At 52.8% G+C, this 16,740-nt stretch overlaps 1 protein-coding gene and 1 pseudogene across 4 annotated transcripts; one reads left to right on the plus strand and one right to left on the minus strand.

The window, feature by feature from the left end:
- Positions 1-31: 31 nt before the first annotated feature.
- On the plus strand, positions 32-16,371 carry PLD3 (phospholipase D family member 3). Of its 4 annotated transcripts, none has more exons than XM_016166824.2 (12): positions 32-111; positions 8,766-8,857; positions 8,948-9,022; positions 9,108-9,250; positions 9,659-9,842; positions 11,166-11,286; positions 11,367-11,494; positions 12,586-12,786; positions 14,220-14,359; positions 14,978-15,143; positions 15,695-15,794; positions 15,875-16,371. In XM_016166824.2, exons 2-12 carry the CDS (start codon positions 8,831-8,833, stop codon positions 16,060-16,062), a joined length of 1,473 nt encoding a protein of 490 aa, XP_016022310.1. In that variant the 5' UTR covers positions 32-111; positions 8,766-8,830; the 3' UTR covers positions 16,063-16,371. The 4 variants fall into 4 exon arrangements, with proteins under 4 accessions (XP_016022310.1, XP_016022312.1, XP_036087552.1 ...); XM_016166826.2 differs by having other exon boundaries at positions 46-67; XM_036231659.1 differs by lacking the exon at positions 32-111 and adding an exon at positions 7,861-7,893.
- Positions 13,128-13,243, minus strand: LOC118611764 (annotated as a pseudogene).
- Positions 16,372-16,740: the final 369 nt, after the last annotated feature.

Here is a 16,740-nt window from a genome sequence, read left to right on the forward strand (position 1 = left end):
AGCCGCAGTCCAGCTCGAGTGCGCCTGCGCGCGGCGGGGGCGGTCGGGCCAGGCTCCAGTACTGAAGGTGCGTGCGGGGCTGGGCCCGGGAGTGGGAGACGTGAAGTGCAGGTACTGTGCGATCCGGGGATGCGGCGCCTCGGCTGCCCTCCTCGTCTTGTCACCTCGTGTCTATAATGCATCTCTACCCTTACGTCGTCCTCGGTCCTTTTATATCGCCATTCCTCTCCTTATGTCGCATCCTGCTTAAATTGTCACCCTTCCCCTTCTGTCGCCATCACCCTCCTACTGTCGCCATCAACCCCCTTAACTCACTTTCATCCCCTCTAAGCCCCCATTGCCACCACAGGTCGCAATTGCCCCTTTTAAGTCTCCATCGCCTTTTTATGTTTCCTGCACCCATCTTGTTATTTCTCCGTTATGGAATCCTTACTTCTCATAAGCCGTCATTATGCGTGCGTGTCACCTGCGCACGCCTCCTGTCACCCTCTCCTTAATCGTGTGCATGATCCCCTTATGTTATTCTCACCCCTGTGTCACCGTCCCTCCCATGTCACCTTTGCCCCTCTGGCAGTCACCATCCATCCCTTGTACTTTTAGTTTTCCCCAAAAGGAGCCACCCTGCCATACAATTTTTTTTTTTACTTCATGTCTTCGTCATTTACCAGTGTCACCGTTAACATACTCGCCACCATACGGGGTACTAGAGCCCATCACCAGGGGTGTGTCAGAATCCCAGCTCCACCACTAAACCTCTAAATAACCTTGACCACCTAATCACACCTTTGCAATCTAAACATCCTCATATATGAAATGCACACAGGAACCTACATGGATGATTGTGAGGATTCTGCCAGTTTGTGTGCCATGCCCAGCTTGATGTGGCAGTTTATGCTAATATTGTTGTTAACCATGTCATTCTCACCCTCATCCAATCACCTTCATCACCTCATTGTCGCTCTCTCTCTCCCCAGCTGTCGTCATCATTGCCATGGTGTCAGTCATACTCCCTGTATCATGATACCCTCTGCCATGGCAGCCACCCCACGCCACCCTACGTCACGATCTCCATGTTGTCCTCATTTCTGCCACATCACCACACCTGAGGGGGCGGCCCATCACCCGTCATGAACATTCTTCATCAACATTGGGGGTGAGGGGGATTATAGGTAGCTTAGACCCAGACCTCCCTTGACTTCTAGAACTAGGTGTACAGAGAGGTGAGGTCTCATACTTCAGCAACCCCGACTCCCCAGGTGGAGAGGTGAGTGTTATTCACTCAGCTTGCCTGAGCAAAGCAGTGTAGGACAGTGGTTAGCATTGTGTGCCTGGGGGCTGGAACACCCTGGTTCCAATATTGGTTCTAGCGCTTAGTACTTGAATAGTTGCATGACTTTGGGCAGATGGCTTAATGTACCTGTGCCTCAGTTTCTGTACCTGCAACATGGGAATGAAATGCAAGTTATTCATTCAACATGTTCTACATGCCCAACCCCATGCTAGGCACTGGGGATACCTCTGTACGAACGGAGCTCCCTGGCCTCACAAAGTTTACAGGGGAAAGAGACAATTAGCAAACAGGTAAGAATATTATAGCATGCATTAGAAGGGGGAATGGGGTCTACACGATAAGGTTGTAGTTTTAAATAAGGTAGTCAGAAAAGATTTTCTGAAATGATGACATTTGAACAAAGACCCAGAGGAGGGGAGAGTAATATGGCTGTCTCAGGGAAGAGCATCCTGGGCAGAGAGAACAGCAAATGCAAAGTGTTCCTGAGAGAGGAACATGGAATGTTCAGGAATGTTTAAAGGGTGGCAAGGAAACCTGTGGGGGAGGAGCGATGGGGGCTCATCATCTGAGGGTTCATGGGCGTGGAGAAGATTTTGGCCTCACTCTGAGGTGAGAGCCACTAGAGGATTTGGAGGAGAGGAGGGATGCAGTCTGATGTGACGTGATATGACATGAAGCAGCGGCAGCAGTTCTAGAACTTCCAAGGATGGATCGGCAAGAGCAGCCTGTTGGAAGGAAAGCCAGAGTCCTCTACGTAAAGCTGAATTTACATATCCTTTCTATTTGGAGAAAGCCTCAACTGTCCCTCTCACAGATTGGAGGAGGAGAGGATGTTGGTAGTTTTGAAGAGGCCAAAGCCACCTCTGGGTGCAACTGCTATTTGGGGAGGGAGAATGGAGGGCAGCTATAGACCTACAGACAATAACGGCAGGAGAGGCAGCTGTCCACCCTTGGGACCCTGAGGCAGCCTGGGTTCAAATCCTGGCTCCGCTGTTTCCTGGCTTTGTCCCAATGTGCCAATCACTTAACCTCTCTGGATCTTTAGTTCCCTTCTCTGTTAAGTGGTGCTAAAACAACTGGTGTGAGAATTAAAATATAAATATTTATATAAATAAATATATTGAGCAGTGCCTGGTTCAGTAAACATAAGGAGTCCTACCTTTTACAGGCTCAGGCCTCCCTCGTGGGCAGCAAGGAAAAAGCATTCTGCCTTATTTTGTGTCCATGAGTTGGCTGGACAGTGCAGTGTCCTGGACCAGAATTGAGCTCAGGGTTCAAATTCCTGCAGACAAACCGACACTGTGCAACCTGGGCAGTGATTTCTCTGAGCCCTGCTCCACACCCAAAAAAACAGGGATAATAATGCTTCTTTATCCCAAATGTGTTGTGTTGTCATTTTTGAACTCAGACATCTACCATTTTCAATTGTGATGCCACTATACGCCCTTCCCTGCTCACCTTTTCTCCCCCAGGCACATACTGTGTGTTTCACTCATTTATCACCTCACTCCCCCCAAAGTATGTCATCTTTACTAGGGATTTTTTCTGTCTATTCTGTGCTGTAGCTCCAGTTTCTAAACAGGGCTTGTCAGCAAGTAGTGACTGAATAAATACAAGTTGAATGAATAAGCGAATGAACTGGCTCTGAGCACCTGCCATGTACTGTCCCTGTGCCGGGTGGTCCTGGGGACACAGCAGCGACAGACAGTCCTGCCCTCCGGAGTTTCACAGTCTGGTGGGAGACACGGACGTGTCACCAGGCAGCGGTGTCCCAGGGTTGTCAGGGCTGGGATGGAGAGGCTCAGGGGACCATCAGAGCCCAGAGTGGGTGCCTGAACCAGCTGTGGGGGTTGTGGAGAACTTCCTGGACTAGGTGTCCCATAAGCTAATAGGAATGAGTGACATGAAGAGAGAAAGATGTGTTAGGAGGAGAAACTGTGGGAGGATTGGTGGTAAAAGTGGTTTCAGTTCAAGGAACCGAAAGATACTAAATATGGCTGGGACATAAAGGATGCTGAGAGAGTAAGTTATTAGATGGTTCAGGGATCTGGGAGCCACAGCGAGGAACTGAGGCTTTGTCCTGAGGACACCAGGGGACCACGGGCAGTTTTTGAGCAGGGTGGGTGACAAATCAACCTCAGATGGAGGGATTTGGAAGGGTTGGATGAAGGCTGAGAGCCAGGGGAGGTGGCTGGAGGCTCCAGGTCCAGGCCATGGGAGAGAACAGGGATGCATGGGAGAGACACTCAGGAGGCCACGTGGACATGTGGGGGCCCCAGACAAGGCCCAGGGCTCCTGGGAGGTCAGGGCTTCCTGGAGGAGGTGGCACATAGGGAAAGGTGAAGAATGGGTTAAAACAGCCATCTTTGAAATGGGACTTGGAGAGGAGAAGGTTTGGGAGAGGTGTTAAGAACAATTGGGGACATGCTTGGTATGAGGGGTTTAAGGACACCTCCAGGGAGGTATCTAGAAGGCTGTGGGACTCTTCAGAACAAGTTCAGGGAAGAGAGATTTGGAAACGGCTTTGGTGTCAAAAAGGGAATTGAATCTGCAGTGGTGGGAAGGCCCACAGGGCCTGTCCTCGTGAACATGGTTCTGACAGGGTAAGCATTTTGCACTTTGTCCCGAAGGCAGTGGGGAGCCACGTGGGCAGTTTGGGCAGGGAGAGGACTGCTTAGATTTTTGATTTCCAAATCGTAAGTATTCACCATTCATGCTGAATTTTTTGCTGTTGTTGTTTACCTATTTAATCATTTTTCAGACCCAGCGTCTTCTGCCCCTAGAAGGGGCACCTTCTGAGGGGTCCTTTGAAATAAAGGTTCTACTGCTAAAAAAACAAACAAACAAACAAACAAGAGTTTACAAAACCAGTGTACTGTTCTGTTTTCCGTAGACCTAACCACAGAAAATTGATTGTCTGCACAAACCAGGTAAAATCGGTCCCTTTAAACACGAGAGCATTTCGGTTTTAAACCATATGGGAGGTCTTTGGATTTGTGACCACTTCCTGTGGTGTGGTCTGCCAGTGTTTTACACCCCACTTTGTACTCAGAAGGCTTGGATCAACCTTGAATCGATCTCGAATTTTACTCTCAGACTGAGATGCCGTTATCTGCTCCTACCCCATCCGCCCTGGGCTTAGAACATAAACTAGTTATCATTGTGTATAAACCAAGTGTCACTATATCTAGAGAGACGGCTAAGAAAGTCTTTTCTCAGAGGATTCCATTTCTACTCCATTTCCTGTTTGTAACAAACATTTCTCGAGTGGTTACATTGTGCTGGGGACTGGGGGGATAGAGGAATAAACCAGACACAGACTTAGCTTTTCAAGGGACACGTTTATCTGTGATAAAGTATGTACAGGGTGCTAGGAGGCACACAGATGTCACTAGCAAGGTTGTAACTGGAGTTTACTGTGCTCCCTGCCCGCCATGGATGTTTTCCCTGACTTCCCAGCAAATGTGAGGTTGGTCTATGTCTCCCATTGTTCTGAGAATGAAAGTAAGGCTCAGAGACAGGAGCTGCTTCTGCCAGTGACACACAGAGCTGAGACCCAAACGCAGGGCTGTGGGGACTCCAAGATCCAGCCGTATTAACCATTCAAAAAATCCTCCAGCCACCTCCTCTAGATGGGTGTCATCAGATGATCCTCGTTTTATAGACGAGGCCAGTGGGGCTCAGAAGTAAAGTCCCACGTCTGAGGTTATTCACTAAGGAAGTAACAGTGCAGGATTTGAAACCTGGACCATCCGATCCAAAGCACCACTGTGGAAAAGGGATCCAACCTACCCCACCGTCATCCGGAATAGGGTGTTCAGAGATCTGTCCCAACACGAGTCTCAAAAACCCAGTAGGTTTTACTTCCTCTTCTGCGGTCTGTGGTGTCACACCTCAAAGGAGGGCACAGGCCAAGGGGGACAGGGAGAGTCTGTGGACTGAAATGGGCACACTTGCTGGCAGGGGTGCAAGGGAGCAAAGCTTAAGGACCAGGCTGGGTGTTGCACCAGAACCCCATCGAGGGGTCTAAGGACCTGGGCACACAGGAGACAGCTGAGAATGCCAGCACCCGCCAACCTTGCTTTGTCAGCGCTGCTGCCAGGGCCACCTTCGGTTTCACTCTGCCCTGCCTTCCCCCCTTCCCCAGGGGTCTGCGGATGGGGGTTGCTGAATACTCTTCTAGCTGGGGCCATAGTCCTTTTCTGGAGACTGGGATATGGGGAAAGGGTACCCCAGTGAGGGGCCTGAACCTTATAATTTAATTTCTGGAGAAGTCCTATTTGCATTTTAAAAATTAAATAGTAACTAAAGGCCTACAGTGAAAAGCAACCATCTTACCTGGGGCTTGGGGGTGAGGGTAATAATGCCCTTTGTCTTTTTTGGGGGGCTGTTAGGAACTTTAACACAATCATTTATTGAGAACCTGTTGCATGCCCATTCTGTGCACTTGATATAAATTAATTCCTTTGGGTCAAAGGGGCCACCTGGATAGAATTTAGACAGCTCAAATTGTATATGTTCAAAACACATTTTATTTTCTATTCATTCATTCTTTATTCCTGATATTTTCCCCAAACTTGCTCCCCATCAGTCTTCTCCGGCTCAGCTACTGGTTCCTCCATCCGTGAGCTGCTCAGGCCAAAAGCCTTGGAGTCATCATCAGCTCCTTACTTTACCTGGATTCCACCTCCAGTCCAATTAGAAACCACGTTGGCTCCTGTGCACACCGAGCACACTCCTGCCTCAGGGCCTTTGCACAGGCCTTCTGCTTGGACCACTCTAAGAAGTCCGTGTAGCTCCCTCCTTCCCCCTAGATTTTTTCCCTCAGGTATCCCCTTCTCAGTGAGGCCTTCTCTGACCTTAATTAAAATTGCAAACAATTCCAAACCCACCCTTACCCTGTCCCTCTTTCCTGGTCCTCTATATAGCACTTATTATAACATGTAATTTACTTATTTTGCTTTTTGTCTGCATTCATGTCTTTTTTGTTCACAGTGGTATCCCCAGCACCTAAAACAATGCCTGGTGCACAGCTACTCGGGATAGTTGTGTAAAATTCGTGAACAGCCTTGTGAAAAGTAGGTGCCAATATACTATGCCCATTTTGCAGGTGGAGAAACTAAGGCACGGATGCAGTGTCACTTCTCAAGGTCAAATGGTCACATAAGTGCTGAGGCTCTTATCTAAATGAGGCATCTGGTTCTGGAACCCACAGTATTAACTGCCTCATCAATCCAATCCAGTCTAAACCACTTCTCCTGTACTAGTGTTCTTTTTAAACATCTTAGGTGCATTTGGTGAAAACAACAGAAATTTAAATTAAACCCCTCATTACAGACCTGTAACCACTATACCATTTGAAAGCCAAAAGGTCACAATACAAATGAACTCCCTCTGTTTTCTTCCTATTTTTGGTTTATTAGCAGCCATTGCAGTCCCGCAGCCTCAGGGTGCCCGCTCATCCCTCACCTGTCCACACCTCGTCTCTATCCGTTTTGCTCTTGTTCATCTCAGCTCGCCTTAATTCCACAACATTGGCTGTTCCAAACCCTTACTCTCAGTACATTTCTCACCAAGGACTTCACAAATAAATGGGAAACCTTTCCTCCCCCACGCCTCCCCTCCCCCACCCACAAGACTGTCATCTTGTTATCTTCTGCTTCTGGTGACCTCTGGAGTGCCAAATAACCTTGCTCTGTTGCCATTGATTCCTGACTCCGCTTGGTCCATCTCCGTATGTCTCCCTGCAATAAGAGGAGGGGGGTCCAGCTGTGTTCCACCCTTGGAAATCTGGGATGGGACATTGTGGGAAGGGCTTTCCAAATTATCTTTTCAGGTATAACCTGCATCTTGTGAGAAGGGGGAACCTAGCTTCCTTTTGGAATTTTTTACCCCTGTTTTATAAATCCCAGTAATTCATGCACACGAATAATTTAAGTAACAAAACCTTGGACACGGCAACACCTTTTTTCGCTTTATAATTATTTCTTTACCTGCAGAGATGTTTTCTCTACTTTTCCGTTAGTCGTTTATATTACACAGTTTAAAACAAAAAGCAATATGACCCACCCCCAATTCCCACTGTCAAGGCAACCATTTCTGACACTGTTGCTTGTCTCAATTGAATCCTTTTCTGCATATATCTAACCCTAACTTCCTGCCTGGCTGGGGGGTGGGGGGTCTTGCTCTTTCTTTGAGAGAAGTGGGCGGGGAAGGATCCTGCAATTTACATCTCCAGCTGTGGCCTTAAATCCTGTTTGGGAGGTAGGTGGGAAACTCCGCCTGTCCCTCCAGCCAGAGCCTGGATTTAAGAAACAAATTTTTAGAAATCCTTATCAAAGTATCAGTTGGCTTTAAAAAAAAAAAAAAAAAAAAGTCAAATGCTGTAATACAAACAGACTCCAACAGAAAACCCACCGCCTCCTTCCCCTACTCCGCCCTTCCCCCCCAGAGCGTGGGCTGTGTTCTGCTGATCATATCTCTACATCTCGAAATCGTGTTATTCAACCTTGATCTCGCCATTTTATTTTGTTTTTAACTCATTAATTTATGTATTTATTTTTGACTAGGCAATGCATGCCCGTGGTACAAAAATTCAAAAGGTTGGTAGACAAGAAAAGGTGTGGGGTCCCTTTTTTTTTTTTCTTTACCTGTGGCTTCCCTACCCAGCACTAGGGCTCTGGGGTGGGGTGTGGCAAAGTCCATCCCGCAGCCATCTACTCTCCCCACCTCGGCCAGGTTGGCCAGACACTACTTGGGGGGCCGAGCCCCCCTTCTCCCTGCGGAGAACAGGAGCCAGCGAGCGCAGTGCGCAGACTCCCCGGTGCAGTGGGCGGAGCCTAACCGGGGTCCCGCCCCCTTCTTCCAGTCTCCCCCGCTCAGCTTGTTCGGGCAGAAGCTGGGCCCCCGCGGAGGCAGCAGCTGCCGCTTGCAGACTAAGGCCGAGGCCCCTCCGGGGTAGGGTTGGGGGTGATGGCTGTGGGGGATGGGGCTGAGAGCTGGAGAGGAGGCCCGGATGGTCCTGGCTCCCGGCCAGAGCTGTCCGGTGGCTACCTGAGGGAGAAGGCAGAGGAACCACCTGGAAAATGTCCCCCGGGTAGTCCCAGCCTTGGGAAAAGCCAGGCACAAAGATTTGGGGCTCTGCTGACTCCATCTGGAGCTTTCTCTTTGGTATTGTCTGAATTAGAGCTCAGAGACGGGAAGGCGCTAATGGGGAGCAGAGTGGGCACTGAGGAAGGCAGGGTGGCTACCGCGAGTGAGGCGAGTGAGGCTTTGGAGCTTGAGGAATTTCGAAACCCCTGCTGACCAGCGGTCTGCTTCCTCCTTTTGGGGTGGCGGGCACTGTGCCAGTCGCCCCCGTGATCATGGACAAGAAGACTCAGTGGATCCCGTGAGCCCCAAGACTGATCTGCTTTCTATGATGTTCCCCAAGAGCCCAGAACACCCCAGTCAGTACCAGCTTTTGTTCCCGCAGTTTGGAGAATCTGACACACCCATTTTCCCGCCTGGGCTCTTGGTGCCCCCTGGCCATCTGGCAAGATGAAACCTAAACTGATGTATCAGGAGGTAGGTGGATGGGGCCCCACTGGGGAGGGGCTGGGTGCTGTAGAGGGTGGCGGTCCCCTGTTAGCCCCGACCATACCCATCGTCCCCCAGCTGAAGGTGCCTGTTGAGGAGCCTGCCAGCGAGCTACCCATGAATGAGATTGAGGCATGGAAGGCTGCGGAGAAGGTAGGAGTCCACTGCCACACGCAGTCTGCCTCAGGTGTGGGCTGGGCTGCCTGTCCTGGGATGGCTGACCACCTCCTTCCCACAGAAAGCTCGCTGGGTCCTGCTGGTCCTGATCCTGGCAGTTGTGGGTTTCGGTGCCTTGATGACTCAGCTGTTCTTATGGGAATACGGCGACTTGCATCTCTTTGGGCCCAACCAGCGCCCAGCCCCCTGCTATGACCCATGCGAGTAAGTGGGGGAGCCTTGGATGGCAGGGGGAGGGGCCCTGATAGGCCAGGGACACTTGGACACACCAAGCAGGGCCTCAGCATCACCCAGCACCTGTGACAGTGAGGTGATCGCAGACCCCCAAGTGCACCATCACAGGTTTTCCCTCCGTGCCCACCTCCATCCCCCAATACCGTTCCCATGGCAGCCACAGCATCATCTCTCCAGGTCTGTGACAAAACAGGCACACACAGACATACAGCGCCTTCCATCCACATCTGTGGACAGACAAATGAATGAACACAGATAATCATGCATACAGGCACACACAATACAGTCTTCTATCCTCCATGGACAGACAGGTGAACACTCACATCTCAGCCCATGGTCTCTGGCCCCTTGTGGTTGATACCACCCCCTACCCCACAGAGCCGTGCTGGTGGAAAGCATTCCCGAGGGCCTGGACTTCCCCAATGCCTCCACGAGCAACCCGTCCACCAGCCAGGCTTGGCTGGGGCTGCTTGCCGGGGCCCACAGTAGCCTGGACATCGCCTCCTTCTACTGGACCCTCACCAACAATGACACCCACACTCAGGAGCCCTCAGCGCAGCAGGTACCTGGCAACCTGGGCCCTGGAACACAGCCTGGGGCTGGTGGAGGCATGGGAGGGGCAGGGGCGAAGGGGGTTCTCCTGCAGCCTGGGGGACAGGTGAGTGTATCTCACAGTGCGTTAGATGCAGGTGTTTGGTAGCTTCTATCACGTGGCCCTCTGGACTGGGGGCGTTTGTCACGGTCATCTGGAAGCTTCTGAATGTCAGGGTGTGGGTTTGGTTACAAGGGATTAGGCTAGCAGATGTTGCTCACCCACAAGCTGCCCTGGCCCCATCATACCAAGAAATAGAAGAACAGAGTACCAGTCCAGCCTCTAACCAGGCTACTGCTTCCCAGCTGTGTGACTTTGGACAGGTCACCTAGCCTGCCAGTCCTCAGTTTCCTCATCTGTGGAACAGGGCCAGTATATAGCACCCGCCCCTTGTGAGGTAAGGATGAAGCAGGCAAATTATAACATGGTGCCTAACACAGCCCTTTATAAGCGTTTGCTATTATCATATCCTTGTTGTGGTCTGCAGGCAAACTTGAAAACCATAAACCTTCAAGGTTTGGAAAGAAACACTCTAGGTGGGTCACCTCTTCATTGAAAAACACAGTTTTCCCTTCTTTTTTCCTCTCTCTACTGCCTCTTTTTGTGAGAAGTGGGCTTAAAATTTATTAACATTGTGGGGTTCATTAAGCACTGCCTTAAAAAAAAAAATGACAAAAGCTAGAAATAATAGGAGCTTGCACTCCCTGCTGGCTCTCGCTGGAGTGCTTCAAAGTACTAAGCACAGGCCTAGGCAGTCTGGGTTCAAATTCCACTTCGCTGTGGGGTTCACCAACAGTTTCCCATCTGCAGCTGGGGGCTTATACTGAGCCCTGCCTCATTCGTCAGAGGTGAGAATTCAGTAAGTTCAGATGTGAAAGGGCTTAGAATAGGGCCCAGCTAACAGCAGGAACCAGGGAATCGTGGGCTGTTACTATTACTGGCGTCATCAAGCCTGACCCAGACCTTCCTGGACCCCCAGCCTAAAACGCACCCTCAGTATCCTATAAAGTAGGTACTTGGAGATCCCTGTGGTGCCAGGCAGTGACACTCCCAAGGCAGGATCTAAGTAAGGCAGGAGTGGCCAGTTATTAAAACAGATAAGGTTTTACTGTAATATCCTATAATACAATATCCAACGAAGCCACCCGTAGGCATACTGGTTAATGTAAAGCCTGCTCACTCCTGATCACTTCTCAAAGCCCATTCTCAAAACAGCCCCTTGGGGGTGCTGTGTGGGGTCGGAGAGCTGGATGGCCCCAGTCCCTCAGAGGCTTTCCCTTCCCATTCCCCCAGGGCGAGGAGGTCTTCCGGCAGCTACAGACCCTGGCACCTCGAGGAGTGAAGGTCCGCATCGCTGTGAGCAAGCCCAGCGGGCCCCAGCCCCAGGCAGACCTGCAGGCCCTGCTGCAGAGCGGTGAGCCTAAGGCAGCTGGGGGTGGAGTGGGCCTGGAGCTGCCCAAGCCAGCCCCTGACTGCCACCCCCATTGGTCACAGGTGCCCAGGTCCGCATGGTGGACATGCAGAAGCTGACACATGGCGTCCTACACACCAAGTTCTGGGTAGTGGACCAGACCCACTTCTATATCGGCAGTGCCAACATGGACTGGCGCTCCCTGACCCAGGTCTGCCTCTACCCTGTCCACCTGCTCTTCCAGGCTACTCTTTCCTCCACAGGGCACCCAGCCTCCAATTGCATCCCTCCTCAGTCCCAGAGTCCTCTCTATTCAGTCTGCAATGGCTTCCTTCCCACTTACTACCAGGCATCCCTAAACGACCCCAAATCCAGTCCTCTACTGCCTTCCCCCTGCCTATGGAAGCTTGGGGCTCCCTCTGGTGCCATAGCTGCCAGCCCCTCTACAGGGCATTCAAGGCCCTGTCCACCCATTTGGACTTCGTTCTTCATTCTCTGAATGCCTGCTCTAAGCCCAGCCCTGTTCTGGATGATGCTGGGAACACGGTGGTAACATAGACCTTTCGGAACTCCCAGTCCAGTTTGGAGACAGGCCAGTCACAAGACAGTGTCAGCCCAGAGCAGTCAAGGCTGGGATGGTGGAAGCACAAGCAGGGGGTCCGGGCCAGGATGGGAGACCCAGCCTGGGGTATCAGGGATGGGTTCCCAAAGGAGGCAATAACTAATCGGAAACCTGAAGGATCGGCAGGAAGCAGCCCAAGGGTACATCTCAGGCAGTGATCCTTTGCTCGGACCCTAATCTTACCAACTCAATGGGGAGGTGCTGAAGATATGGCTGTGACTGAAACATACCTGGTGCCTGTCCTTTCAGTCCAATGGGGAGATGGGTTTGTCACCAGAGAGTGATAAGGGAAGCCCAAGGGACCATGAGAGCCCAGAGGAATGCCTGACAAAGTCTGGACCGTCAAGGGAGACTTCCTAGAGGAGGAAACTGTCAGGCAAGCCCTAAGAATGAGCAGGAGGTTGTTTGGTGGAGGGAACAAGGCATTTGCAAAAGTTTAGGAAACCCAAAGCTTTGGAATGACTGCACGATTTTCACCAAATCTTGAATCAAGTTCATGCCCAGCCCAGGACCTTACCTGGGAGGTTTGCAGGGTGGAGCTGAGGGACAGAGAGAAAGGGAGATGGAGGGGCAAGCAGAAGGAAAGAGGGCTGGGGGGGACAGGGAGAAGGGGCCGCAGGTATCCATATCACCTGTGGGTACCAAGGCACTACCCCAGGCTCAGCACTCCCCTCCCACAGGTCAAGGAGCTGGGCGTGGTCATGTACAACTGCAGCTGCCTCGCTCGAGACCTAACCAAGATCTTTGAGGCCTACTGGTACCTGGGCCAGGCGGGCAGCTCCATCCCATCAACCTGGCCCCGGCCCTACGACACGCGCTACAATCAAGAGACACCAATGGAGATCTGCCTCAATGGAACCCCTGCTCTGGCCTACCTGGCAGTGAGTCTGAAGGAAGAGGGGCCTGTCGCTCACTGGCCACATGCCCTCATGGCCTCTATCTGTCTAGCCCGCACTTCTGCTTACTCTGCTTGGGCAGAGGCCTGGGCTATGTCCCAATCTCCTTAGGGCTCGGTTTCACCTGGAAAATGGGTATCATGTTTACCACCGCTTAGGGCTCGCGTAGATGCATGGAGCTTGCCGTACCTCCCCATTAGCTCTTTTTTTTTTTTTTTTTTAAGGTGAGGCGACCCTTGGTTGACCTCAGAGATTGCAAGGAACTTGTCAGATTACAATCGCTTTTTTTTTTTTTTTTTTTTTTGATTTTGATTTTTTACACCTACAGCAAGCACCTGGTCTTCCTAGGTGGTCTCCCATCCAAGTACTAACCAGGCCCAACCCTGCTTAGCTTCCAAGATCAGACAAGATCGGGCTTGTTCAGGGTGGCATGGCCATAGACCCCATTAGCTCTAAATCTGGTTAAAAATTCAGTTCCTTGGTTACACTAGCCACATTTCAAATGCTCAGCAACCAAGTGCAGGAAGTGGCTACCATATTAGACAATATAGATACAGAAACATTTTTGTCGCTGCAGAAAAGTCTGCTGGACAGCTCTGGCTGCCCCCATCGCAGATACTGAGCTTCCCAGACAAGGCACTGCTGTTTTTAGCTGTTGATATTTTCTCTAGTTGGAATGGCCAACCTCTGTCCTTCAGTCGCCCCCGAGCGAGTCACCTGGCCAAGCCCAAAGTCATTGTGGAGGGCCACTCAGAGGCGTGGGTATATGGACAGATACATGACATACTGGCGTCCTGTGCTCCAGTGGTCTCCCACCGGGGACCAAGGGTTCCCCCATTACCACTGCTCCTCTCAGAGCTTGAGTGTGCTTACCTGTCGAGAGGATGGCGGGAGGTGAGTAAAGCGTGTGGTGTGGTGTGAGCACACGAGGAGTACCATCAGAGTGGGCTGTGAGCGAGTCAGGGATGAGTGTGTGTACTGCAGAGGTCCGCAAGCCTGAGCGTGCGTCAGGATCACCAGAGGGCCATTAAAACCCAATACCTGGGCCCTGCCTCAGCACCCTGGTTCGGTTTGCCTTGTGCCATGAGACCCAAGAATTTGCAGTTCTAACAGGTTCCCAGGTGGTGCCGTTAGTGCTGGACCAGGGACTTTATGTCAAGACTGAATTCGGGAATCAGATAGCCTAGGTTCAAATCCCGCTCTATCAGCCGTGTGACCTCAGGCAAGTCACTCACCCTCTCATCCTCCACTGCCTCACCAGTAAGAGGGATGTGGCAATCGTCCCTCTCCTTCATGGAGGCTGAGGATACAGTGAGACCCCCTAGGACCTGGTTAGTGACAGGCTGTCTGTACATGGGGTCCACTGTGATGGCGAGCCCCAGGCAGGGCGCATGTCTTGACTGTCCCCTTGCCCCCAGAGTGCGCCCCCACCACTGTGTCCAAGTGGCCGTACCCCAGACTTGAAGGCCCTGCTCAACGTGGTAGACAATGCCCGGAGTTTCATCTATATCGCAGTGATGAACTACCTGCCCACCATGGAGTTCTCCCACCCACGCAGGTACTTCTGGGAGCGTGGGCAGGGCCCAGGGCAGGGGGCCACCAAGTGGAAGAGGAGTGGGAGACAGAGTGATGGTCAAGAAAGCAGGCAATGGGGCCACAGCAAGGGGACAGATGGAGAGGAAGCCGTGGGGAGAGGCAGAGGTGACGAGGGTGACGGGAGCAGGTTCTGGGTGCTCCAGATAGGGGAAAAGGGGACGAAGATGAGAATTTTGGGGTTGTAAGGCAGAGATGGTGGACTGGAGGCCTGAGGCAGGGAAAGCGGGATTTCCACAGGTAGGAAGCAGGGAGCATGAACTGGAGATGGGATGGGGCTGAGTTTAGGGACAGCAGGGTTGGGATTTGTGATCTGGGATAAGAAGGGAAAATGATGAGACTTGGGGGCTCAGAGTAGGTAGTCTGAGGGCAGCAGACAAGATGATGGGCAAGAATTTCCGAGAGCCAGAATTGGGGATGTAGGATTTAAGGAGGTTGGAACAGGACCGGGAGTCAGAGATGGGGTGGGCTTAGGGTTAGGGGGCTCTCCGAAGTTGAAGCTGGGCCCAGGCCTGGCTCCCTAAAGCTGAGAGGGAGGCCTGCGGATAAAGCTGCCCTCGTACCCTGCACCCCTCTCCCCAAGGTTCTGGCCTGCCATCGACGATGGGCTGCGGAGGGCTGCCTACGAGCGGGGTATCAAGGTACGCCTGCTGGTCAGCTGCTGGGGACACTCCGAGCCGTCCATGCGGGCCTTCCTGCTCTCCCTGGCTGCCCTGCGTGACAACCATACCCACTCTGACATCCAGGTGGTAAGCATGTGCCCTAGACCAGCCCTCCACCCGAGTGGGGAGTGCTGGGGACACGGTGCTCAAGGAGCTCTCCTGTCATCTGACAGATGACCCAGAGTGAGCCCTGCTGTGATGGGGAGAACGTGGGTCAGGGCCTGGATTGGAGGAGCATGGGTAGAGGGTTCAGGGTGAGATGGGGGCTCCTGGGCAGAGGGTTCAGGGCTGGGTACAGTTGGGAGCAGGGGCATCAGGGCCGAGGAGGGAGGGTCCAAAGTAAGTACCAGCCTGAGCGATCACGGAAGACTTTGTGGGAAAGGGGACACCTGAGGTGAGACCTAAGGAACACATACGAACCATTTGAGAGGGGGCAAGTGAGGTGACTGAGTCCTGCCTTCCAGCCGGTGTTAACTGGCACCCACCCCACCAGGCCCTGTTCTGGCCCCGCGGGTTCCATAGGAAGCAGTGAGGTCCCCAGTCCCGCAGACCCGCCTCTACTCCCTACCCCTGACCTTGGGGCTTCTCTTACCACCCCTGTGCATCCCCTGTTGCTTCCTGTTCTCCCCTCCCCCCAGAAACTCTTCGTGGTTCCTGCGGACGAGGCCCAGGCCCGAATCCCATATTCCCGCGTCAACCACAACAAGTACATGGTGACCGAGCGTGCCACCTACATTGGTAAGTGTCCAAGCATCACCAGGGTTACAGAAGGGGGCCGGGTGCCACCGTGGACCCTGACTCTGCTCCCCACCCTGCAGGAACGTCCAACTGGTCTGGCAGCTACTTTGCAGAGACGGCGGGCACCTCGCTACTGGTGACACAGAACGGGCGGGGTGGCCTGCGGAGCCAGCTGGAGGCCGTTTTCCTGAGGGACTGGGACTCCCCTTACAGCCATGACCTCGACACCTCAGCTGACAGCGTGGGCAATGCCTGTCGCCTGCTGTGAGGCCTGACCCAGAGGACAGGCCGAGGCCTGCAAGGCCCCCACGGACCCAGGAGTCCTGGGCCCTGACCCCGTCCCCATGCTCCCTGCTTCTGTCTGCCCCGTTGTGGCTCCACAGGCCCCCTGCTCTCCCACCTCTACCTCCGCCCCCACAGGCCTGACGCTGTGGCCCCAGGACCCAGCCGAGCTGGGGGAGAGATCAGCCCCCAAAGGAGTGGGGGTGCATGCTGGGCCCAGCCCCCCGGCCCACTCCCTTCCCAGGGCAAAGAGGGCCCAAGGTTATGATAAGAAGTAAATAACTTGTCTGTATAATCTGTGCCTGACTGAGTGGTGTGAGGTGGGGTAGCGGGATAGGGGACAGCCAGCATGGACCTCTGGTGGGAACATGAGAGTGTACGCCGAGCACATAGCATGTGACCGGCATGTGCTGAGCCCTCAACGGGTAACCTGCCTCTGCTGAGCAAGTAGCTTATGGCCCAGTGGTTTAGCATGTGCTGAGCCTTTAGCATGTAATGGATGCAGCCTGACATGTGAGTGGCTCAGGCTGGCGTGTGCTGAGCCCTTGGTGGGCAATGCACGTGAGCTGGCATGTGCCGAGCATGTGGTGTGTGACTGTGTGGCTGGCGTGTGCTGAGCCTCGCATATGTAGCCAGCATGGGGTGGTGTGTGCCGCACGCTCGC

Source organism: Rousettus aegyptiacus, unplaced genomic scaffold (assembly GCF_014176215.1).
Source record: "Rousettus aegyptiacus isolate mRouAeg1 unplaced genomic scaffold, mRouAeg1.p scaffold_m13_p_14, whole genome shotgun sequence".
Taxonomy (NCBI): Eukaryota; Metazoa; Chordata; class Mammalia; order Chiroptera; family Pteropodidae; genus Rousettus; species Rousettus aegyptiacus.